Genomic DNA, 10,699 nt, shown 5'->3' with positions numbered 1-10,699 from the left:
TCTAAAAATAGGCCATTAAACAAATATACTTTAGGATTTATAAATGACAAATCAAGAAATTATATTGCTTTAATATATGAATTTATAAATTATTTTATAAATTTAATATAATTTTAAAAATTTTCAAGTAGTTATCCCAAAACAAGACCTTGAAATGTATCAGTGCTGTTCAAAGGATCTAGCAATGAAGGTGGAGAAGTTAAATAAAAGATAATTGACAACAACAGTTTGGTGTACATTAAGTAATAAAAGCAAGTTATATGAGTAACAGCCCTTGTCTTCTTAGTGGCTAAGGTAAGGGGAAGATGTCATTGTCATTGCGTTGTTGCTGATTATAGCTTATTTTAAATTTGTGTTCACACTCTTGAAAATCTACCCAAATTACACAGGAAAATCTCACAGTTCAGCAGTGCAAAAATTTTATTTCTGTTTCCCCTCCCCACCACTTTACAAGATGTAAAATTTTACTTAATCCACCGTATTCTCTTTTTTTAATTATCTGTTATCAGTCATGTCAAATGTGAGGAAAAAAACACTAATCAATTAAAAATATCCATCCCTCTTCCCCACTGCTACAGCAAATTTAGGATAAATCTACAGCATTCACTTACTTTAGCTGGTTCTGATACTGAGGAATACTTTTTTATTTGAGAATCAACACCTAAAGACTTGGCTAATTGTACAGCATTTGAATCATCACTGATAAGTGTTCCAAGAGCCACAAGAAGTCTAAAAGTGGCTTCTAGGTCTTGTACTACTTCCAAGATTGTGCTAATTAGTGACAAACATTGGGCTTTCCCTTCAATGTTATGGTCTTTATGAAAACAAACAGAATAGTTCAGGGCCAATGTAGCCAGAGCAATGTGAATGTTCTTATTGCTCCCTGATTTCAGTTCTATTGCATGGGACATCAGTGATTCCCTCTGGGACATCATGAGTTTTTGTCCTGCCTGGCCAACAAAACAATTGCAAAAAGTCCTGAGAGCAAGCAGCTGGTTTGCTGGCTTTCCTTTAGGGTTCAGAAGATTGATAAGATGACTGCTGAACTGAGCCCCTTCCTTTTCATTGCAGAAGTTCTCATTCACACTGGGGTGTTTAATTGACAACCGAAGAATGTCAAGTGCAGGAAAGACAATATCTATTAAAAAAAAAAAGTCATTAATGCTTATGAAAATAAAGAAAATTTCTTTTGACTATCGACTTTTAAGGATTTTATTTTCCCACTGCAAAACTAACCATTTTAGAAAATGTGAAAAATCATGTGTCTGCTTTAAAAAAAGCATACATTTCTGAAACTTTTGTTAATTTTTCATATTTATATAAACTAGATTTATTGCTGTAAGATCATATTCGCTTTAAAAATAAGGTAACTCTCTCAAACAGCCTACACACTGTGAGTATTCAAAAATGAATGGAAAGAATGGGGTGCAGACCTTGCTTTTAAAAATTCTGGAAGACCGAACAATTAAACAGGGAAAGTTCTTTTTTTTTTTTTTTTTTTTTTGAGACAGTTTCACTCTTGTTGCCCAGGCTGGATTGCAATGGCACGATCTCGGCTCACTGCAACCTCCACCTCCCGGGTTCAAGCAATTCTCCTGTCTCAGCCTCCCAAGTAGCTGGAATTACAGGTGCATGTCGCCACGCCCAGCTAATTTTTGTATTTTTAGTAGAGACGAGGTTTCATCATATTGGTCAGGCTGGTCTCAAACTCCTGACTTCAGGTGATCTACCCACGTTGGTCTCCCAAAGTGCTGGGATTACAGGCATGAGCCACCGTGCCCAGCCGGAAAGTTCTTAAGAGAAGAATTCCAGTTAACAAGTGATAGGATGCTTATAGGTTGGTGGGAGCTTTATAATCAAGGGCCTGGGTAGATGCTATCTGAATGAATGCACAAAATAATCTTAGCATCACTAAAGGTGAGGAAATCCAACATTATGTGCTCCGTAATGTAAAAGTAGTATGCATCATCATTTATAAAGGATTTCACCTAAAAAAAAACACCTACTGAACCAGAATCTAATTTTGCCACTAGCAATAAATACAGAGATGGAGGAACACATCAGCAAAATCCATAATATGGGACATTTTATTGAAAAGAAAAAAAAAGACTTTTTCTCCAATAAATCAGTGGCATAAAAAAAAATAACAGGCAAGGACTCTTTGAGAATTAAAAAAGACTTAACTGACATAATTGGAAAAAAAAAAAACTTACAGTAAATATTTGTAGCCTAGGGTTAACAGGTCACTAAGAGTATCTTGGATGCCTGGCCGGGAATCCACAAATGCTCTGAAACAGTAAACAAACAGGTGCATGGCCGGGCGCGGTGGCTCACGCCTGTAATCCCAGCACTTGGGCAGGCTGAGGCGGGAGGATCACGAGGTCAGGAGATCGAGACCATCCTGGCTAACATGGTGAAACCCCGTCTCTACTAAAAATACAAAAAATTAGCCGGGCATGGTGGCGGGTGCCTATAGTCCCAGCTACTCGGGAGGTTGAGGCAGGAGAACGGCGTGAACCCGGGAGGCGGAGCTTGCAGTGAGCCGAGATCACGCCACTGCACTCCAGCTTGGGCGACAGAGCGAGACTCCATTTCAAAAACAAAAACAAAACAAAACAAAAAAACAAAGAAAACAAACAACAACAACAAAAAAACAAACTGATGCATATATGGGGATCATTATATTACCTTCAGATTCTCAAAAGGCATGTAACGGAAACAAGATCATCAATTCCAGTAGTGTAGTGAACCCTTTTCGTGAAGATTTTCCATAGTGATTTAGAACTACCGAAGTTAACTTTCATTTAATCCACAAATACCAGTAATATTGATAGAAATGAAGATAAAACTTCTTGCTTTCTGGTTACATTTTTGAAGAGTGTTTATTTACCTTCAGGACAGTTAATAGCTTTCCACAAAATCTGAAGTTGCTGGACTGTGGGTTTTTCTGAAGAACTATTACATATTAGAGACAGTATCTTCTCAAGAAGTATCAAGTCATCCTCAGTTAACTTCTTCTCTTCAGGTGCAGTTCCATTAAGTTCCTTCAGTTTACCTAGAACCCAAAACCAAACTTTCAAAATTCTCTAACTGTAATTGGCCAGATAATATATAAATGCCAAGACTTTCAATAAAAGTACTCTAGCGTACACCATGGGGAGTTAAGACTTTACTCAGCAATTATCAAACACCATAAAGTAAGGATAAGGCTTATGAGCTTTGTCTTTTTTTTTTTTTTTTTTTGAGATGGAGTCTTGCTCAGTCGCCCAGGCTGGAGTGCAGTGGCGCCATCTTGGCTCACTGCAAGCTCGCCTCCCAGGTTCAAGCAATTCTCCTGCCTCAGCCTCCTGAGTAGCTGGGACTATAGGCGCCTGCCACCATGCCTGGCTAATTTTTTGTGTTTTTAGTAGAGACGGGGTTTCACCACATTAGCCAGGATGGTCTCAATCTCCTGACCTCGTGGTCCACCCTCCTTAGCCTCCCGAAGTGCTGTGATTACAGGTGTGAGCCACCACGCCTGGCCTTATTATTATTATTTTGAGATGGAGTCTCACTCTGTTGCCCAGGCTAGAGTGCAGTGGCATGATCTCGGCTCACTGCAACCTCCGCCATCAGGATTTTCAAGCGATTCTCCTGCCTCAGCCTCCCGAGTAGCTGGAACTACCAGCATGCACCACCACACCAGCTAATTTTTGTATTTTTAGTAGAGATGGGGTTTCACCACGTTGGCCAGGCTGACCAACATGGTGAAAAACTCCTGACCTCAAGTGACCCACCTGCCTTGAACTCCCAAAGTGCTGGGATTACAGGCATGAGCCACCACGTCCGGCCTCCATTTTGGATGACTTTCAAAGCAGTATCATGTGTAATATATATTCAAGTGTAAGTCAATAACCTAGTTTCTCCATGAGAAAATTTATAACAACTTTTTAGCCAATTTATGTCAATTTCTACTGCTGTCAATGAAATAGTCAAAGAGTTAAATGCCTACTGATAACATTTAATTTATGACTTAGTTCCATATGCATATTTGATGTCACATTATTTTAAAAATTTATTTAATGGACATACTGCCCTTTCTTCCCATGTTCTCATTTCATGAAACAATTTCCTTCAAATCCTTCACATGTATCTTTAGTATCAGTATCCTTTGTATCATGACTTTGAGTTACTGTGTTTCTTTAAAAATCTTTATCTCAAGAATAAAAAAGTCCAAATTCCGATAATAAGGAAAATTATCCAAATTTACACCATTGAAATCAATTATAAATGGAAACTAGGGCCTGTTTCACTAATCTCAGGTATTAACAACTTTAACTCTAATAAATAAAAATCAAGTTCATTAAGGAATGCAAAAGTCTAAATACCTGTTAGATTTTCACAAGTTTTTAAAAAAAAAAATCTAAAAGTGTGCATATACTACATTATTCAAAATAAAGCAATTAAGAAAATATTAATGAGTGATTTTTATAAATTTTTACAATACTGACTCTGCCTTATACTCTGGTAAGTATGTTATGTTACGTTAACCCAATTAATTCTCATCATAATCTTTGTGGCAAACAAAGCTAATAAGTACTCTTAGTCCAAGACAACAACAACAACAAAACACTGTATTTTGTTTTGAGGAACACAAACAGAAAAAGCAATCAAAGTCACTAAAGCAGATTAATTTCTTTTTTTTTTTTTCTCCTTGAGATGGAGTCTTGCTCTGTTGCCCAGGCTGGAGTGCAGTGGCGCAATCTCGGGCTCACTGCAACTCCTCCACCTCCCAGGTTCAAGTGATTCTCGTGCCTCAGCCTCCAGAGTAGCTGGGATTACAGGCGCCCACCACCACGCCCGGCTAATTTTTGTATTTTTAGTAGAAATGGGGTTTCACCATGTTAGCCAGGCTAGTCTCGAACTCCTGACCTCAGGCAGTCCGCCCGCCTTGGCCTCCCAAAGTGCTGGGATTACAGGCATGAGTCACTGTACCAGGCCAGCAGATTCATTTCTAATGGGCAATTTAAAATGAACTTGTATTATTTCTGAGGGCCACTAATCTTTTAAAGATAAGATCTTAATTTTTCAAATGCTTTACTCATTCATATTCATTAATTTTTTTTGAAAACATTAAAAGCCTGGGTGGGTAGAATTTACATTTTCCACCTTTAATTTTTTTTATTACAGTCATCATAAATTACTTACTTTATGTTTGTGTAAGACTTCTTAGAAAGTATTATGGATCCTTTACCAGACTGTATATATGTGGTGGACACAGTTGTTTAATACTGCAATAGAAATATCTATTCATATTAAGTACCCAATTCCTGACACATGTTGGCAAGAGAAACAACCTTGATGACATCTCAGTCTGTGAATATGTGAAAAAATTAATTAAAGAAACTTACCTAATATTTGTGTAGGGTTTGCTTGGTCAAATGTGACAGCCTCTTTTTTAGGGAAATAAATATTCATTGTTTTAGATGCAGCTGATCGGTAGGCACTATTCCCTATTTAAAGAATAGAAGATGATGATAATCACAAGGAGTGATCAAAAATGAGATTTTTCTAACTATATGACTTAGTTTTCACAATTATTGAGATATGCAACTATTCAGTGAATGCAATAAACAAGGAACCTCAAGGGGAAAAATATCCACAATATTTTGTATAATTTATATTTATTGATATAATATTTTTTGGTTTTGGGAATGGAAGCTTAAATGTAGAACAAGATCATCTCACACTTTTTACTTCTTTTTTTTCTTTCTGAGACAGGGTGCAGTGGTGCAATCACAGCTCACTACAGCCTCGACCTCCTGGGCTCAAGCAATCCTCCCACCTCAGCCTCCGAAAGTGCTGGGATTACAGGTGTGAGCCACCGAGCCTGGTCTAAGATTAAATCTAAATTATAAATTTAAAAAAAGTCAAAGAATACCATATGATTATGTGAAACTTTCCATTTTCATCTTCTCTAAGGCATGCTGATCTCTCCTTTGATGTCTTTTACTGCTTATGCCAAATGATGTAGTAGGTATTATCATTTTCTCTAATCTTTTTCTGCATCATCTTTATAAATCCCCAAGTTGTAAATCCCTGAAGGACAGGAGTCCTAGTCTTTCTTTTTTTTTTTTAAGTATTTTATTAAGTTCCAGGGTACATGTGCAGGATGTGCAAGTTTGTTACATAGGTAAATGGATGCCATGGTGGTTTGCTGAGGAGTCCTAGCCCTTTTGTTTTTTTGAGACAGAGTCTCGCTCTGTTGCCCAGGCTGGAGTACAGTGGCGTAATCTCGGCTCACTGCAATCTCCGCCTCCTGCGTTCAAGCAATTCTCCTGCCTCAGCCTCCAGAATAGTTGGGATTACAGGCATGTGCTACCACGCCCGGCTAATTTTTGTATTTTTAGTAGAGACAGGGTTTCACCACATTGGCCAGGCTGGTCTCGAACTCCTGACCTCGTCATCCACCTGCCTCGGCCTCCCAAAGTGCTGGGATTACAGGCATAAGCCACCATGCCCAGCCTAATTTTTGCATTGTTTTAGTACAGAAGGGGTTTCACCATGTTGGCCAAGCTGGTCTCGAACTCCTGACTCAGGTGATCCGCTCACCTCAGCCTCTCAAAGTGCTGAGATTACAGGCATGAGCCACCAGGCCCGTCTGAGTCCTAGTCTTTTATACTTTTTTTTACATCTTAAGTTCTATTATATTAACAGAAACTCAGTATCTGATCATGAACAAACTGGCACATGATGAAAATTCAGCAATATTCAATAAATAAAGTGACCTTCAACTAAAGTATAATTTAAATCTAATTTACATCTCATATTTCAAATCTTAATCAATTTAAACCCTATTTTGTTCAAATGTACAGTTAAGATATTGTGCAAAAATATGAATAAAAGATTTATCTTAATATTCTGATTACATTAGGAATAGAAAGGGATGAAGGTAGATAAAGATGAAACACTTAGTGAGATTGGTGTACAAAATTAATTGTTTATAAACAATAAATTTTTCTTGACATAAAAATGAGCTATACACACATTGCCTGCATTCTTGGTCATTACAGTCTAGGAGTTGTGTTAAGAATGCAAATATTAATCAAATATCATCCAAATAAGTATAATGAAAAGTTCCCCGATGGAAAAGTACAGGATGCAATGAAAGATAAGAGTAGGCGATCTAGCAAGGACACATGTGGGTGTTCAGAAAAGTTTCACTGAGCTTATCTAATAAATACTGTATTACAAAATTAAATAAAAAAGAAAAGGGAGAAAAACAGCCAATAATTTGTGGTCTAAATGACAAGGCAAAGGGCAATGCATAAGTATGCCAAAAGAAAACAGTGAGTTCAAAGCTCTGGAGGTAGAAAATACTATTACATGCTCAAGAAACTGACACCAGCCAGTATAGCTGGACAGAAGAAAGGCAATGAGGAATGTGGGGCAAGGCAAAAGAAAAATATTCACTGGGAAGCCACTGAAGAGTTTTTTTAATCAAGGGAGGTGCATAAACAGAGTAAACAATAAAAAGATCACTGTCTGCAATATGGATCATCGAGAGACCAATTTGGAAGTTATTTCATTATTCCAGGCGAGAGGTGACATTAGCTTGTACTAAGGTATATAAAGCTTCAATATACACACCATGCTGTTAAAAACTAACTTCTGGAAAATGGGAGGGAACACTGTTAACCTTTGTTAACAAGTACAGCTAACAATTACTAAGCATTAATTTGGTAAAAAGTTATTTACATAAATTTTATAATTTTAAGCTCTTAATTCTAGGAAGTAGATATGACCTCAACTTTGCAAATGAGAAAAACAAAAGCACAGACACATCAAATAAATTGTTCAAGGTCAAGCAGATAAAAAGTAGTAGAGCTGAGATTTGAATTTAGATTCTCACTCCAGAATCCATAATCTTAATTACAGGTACTATGTTATACTTCAGTATTGCTAACCAATGTTACTTTTGCAATTAAAAAATAGCTTACAAAATCACATGCCAAGTGATGGACATGGTAGTGTGCGCATGTAAACCCAACTACTCAGGAGACTGAGGTGGGAGGATCATGTGAGCCCAGGAGTTTGAGCCCAGCCCAGCCAACAAAACAAGATCCCATCTCAAAAGTAATAAAAAATAAAAACACATGCTAGGTTAGTTATTGAGTGGTAGGTTTATGGGTGTTTATTTTAATGCTGAATAACATATATGTTACTCAATTTCTCTCATATAAATTACAAAGAACATAAAAATTAACTAGAAAAAAATATATGCCAAGATATCTGTCAAACTTGAAAGAGATGAACCACAAATTTAGCTCTGTGTTTTACTGGCAGCCAATACAGAGGAAAACATGCCAGCACATATTCAATGAACAAGTGAGGTATGTCAGACTGTAGACTAGGTAACTAAGGATTAAAAAAAAATTAGTTGCTCAGAAGAACTATAGCTATTCCAGGCATAAATCACAGAAGCAAATTCTTTCCTGAGTCTTCTTCAAGAGAACAATGTATAATCCAGTGAATAACATTCTCAACACATTAAGAATGAAGAGATGAGAATAAACACAGACTTTGTAAGAGTTGTGAGGAAAGCAGATTTACTACAGTAAAACAGTAGTTTCCGATCCTAGATGCATATTAGAATCACATTGGAAGATTATAAAACTACCCTTTGCCAAGCCCCAATCTCAGAGCAGAATTAGACCAAGTAAGCATCTCTGGGGATAAGGCTGAAGTACGTTTGCAAAGCTCCCCAGATGATTCTAAAATGTAGTAATCAGACAATTCTGAGAAAACTCAAAAAGCCAGACAAGTTTGGTCTCGATTTACTATATAAAAAGTTCTCAAGCAAGAAAATGACACAAATTTTCTTACTCTTTTTATTAAAGTTCCAACGAATTTTTAAAATCTAAAAAAGAAAAAGAAATAAAAAGTATGTACCTGTAAATGGATCAACTCCGGCCATGGTAGTTCCCATACTTGCAGAACCTGGTACATAACGACCAGCACCTACAATACAATAATACTCCTAGTAAGCAAAGGTGACTGTAAATTATAAAGTTCAAACTGCTCCTTCGCTTATTTCCAGTATTAAGCACACTTCACAATGGCGTCATTATATACATAATAAATATGCCACCAATTTAATACAGAAAAGTGCTTAGAACAGTGCCTGAGCATATCATAAGTGTTAGCTACAAAGTAAACATTACATGCCTTATATATTATAAGTGTAGAAGTTTAGTAAACTACAAAAATGTAAGTGGATTGGAGAGAAATAAAAGTTTCCAGAATAAAATGTGAACACTATTCTATTGAAGTAAAGGGGTGGGACTAACTAGCACATAAGACAATTGGAAAAGACTCAGGTAAGAGTTAGAGATACTATGACAACAGCCCAGTCACATTTTATTATAGATAATACTTGTGGCTGTCTTATTGAAAATAGAAAGAAGGAAACTTAAAGAGTAAGTATAGAGAGAGAATCAGCAGGATTTGGAGATATTCAGAATAATGGATCAGCCTTTATGGGAAGAAGAAAAATGAGCTACTGTTCTAGCCTCTCTCAATTTATACTCTAGGAGTTGTTACAACCGGCGCAAAACATACAGAAATGCCAAAGAAAATTAAAAAAGCAAAACCAAAAAAAAAAAAAGTAAGATTAATTAAAATAATGAGAAACACAGAATAAATGGATTTGTTGAAATTTAACCATATGCCAGTTAATCATCTTCTATGCATATATTCATTAAAGTATTATATAGATACCATTATAATTCACAATATTTTAGAAGCAGAAGGTTGAATAACGTGCCCAAGGCATTAAGCTGTTAAGAGGTAAAGTACACTCTCACACTTTTCTAAATATGGTTTTCTGACCACCTGAATGAATCACAGATTCAATACACAGATTCCCAGAGTCCACCCATAACCCAGGGTTACTCCAAACTGGCTCCACTTTAGAAACACTTGGGGAACTTTAAAAAATAAGATCGCTGGGCATGGTGGCTCACGCCTGTAAACCCAGCACTTTGGGAGGCTGAGGCGGGTGGATCACCTGAGGTCGGGAGTTCGAGACCAGCCTGACCAACATGGATAAACCCTGTCTCTACTAAAAATACAAAATTAGCTGGGCATGGTGGCACATGCCTGTAATCCTGGCTACTCGGGAGGCTGAGGCAGGAGAATTGCTTGAGCATGGGAGGCAGAGTTTGTGGTGAGCTGAGATCGCACCATTGCACTCCAGCCTGGGCAAGAAGAACAAAACTCTGACTCAAAAAAAAAAAAAAAAAAAAAAAATCTAAGATCAAACTACCACCAAGATCATTTATTTAATTAGAATCCTTGGGTGAGAGATCAGAGCATGAATAATTTTAGTTTTAACCTCCTCACTAATCTAGTAAATCAGAATCTCTTGGCCATAGAACCCTGGGATAAGTAATTTAAACAAGCTTCCCAGATCATTCTAATAAACATTAGCAGTTTAAGGACTGCATAAATTAATAAGGAAAAGAAAGAAGAATTAAGACTGACTTTAAGTTGTAGCCAGATAGGGAAATCTTTTGGCCCCAGTGCCACTGACAAAGTTGGGAAAACATCATCATCAACAACAACTAATACATACCGTGGCTTAAATATACTCCAGGCATTTTGCTTAACACTTACACATATTATGCTATTTTATTTTCATACCTCAATATGGTAGATG

The 10,699-nt window shown here is 36.9% G+C and overlaps 1 protein-coding gene across 2 annotated transcripts in view; it reads right to left on the bottom strand.

Moving 5' to 3' along the window:
• Positions 1 to 402: 402 nt before the first annotated feature.
• PLAA (phospholipase A2 activating protein) overlaps positions 403 to 10,699 on the bottom strand; it is a 42,053-nt gene continuing 31,756 nt past the window's right edge. For both annotated transcript variants that reach the window (XM_520517.8, XM_009456408.4), the window contains 4 exons: positions 8,932 to 9,000; positions 5,391 to 5,492; positions 2,891 to 3,055; positions 403 to 1,138 (listed from right to left, as the gene is read on the bottom strand). In XM_520517.8, coding sequence (XP_520517.2) covers positions 573 to 1,138; positions 2,891 to 3,055; positions 5,391 to 5,492; positions 8,932 to 9,000 — 902 coding nt within the window. In that variant the 3' untranslated portion in view covers positions 403 to 572. The remainder of the gene's footprint in view (positions 1,139 to 2,890; positions 3,056 to 5,390; positions 5,493 to 8,931; positions 9,001 to 10,699) is intronic.

The sequence above is a fragment of the Pan troglodytes genome, chromosome 11 (genome assembly GCF_028858775.2).
Source record: "Pan troglodytes isolate AG18354 chromosome 11, NHGRI_mPanTro3-v2.0_pri, whole genome shotgun sequence".
Lineage (NCBI taxonomy): Eukaryota > Metazoa > Chordata > Mammalia > Primates > Hominidae > Pan > Pan troglodytes.
Note: the sequence above shows the minus strand (reverse complement) of the source record. Positions and strands in the feature narration are given on the sequence as shown.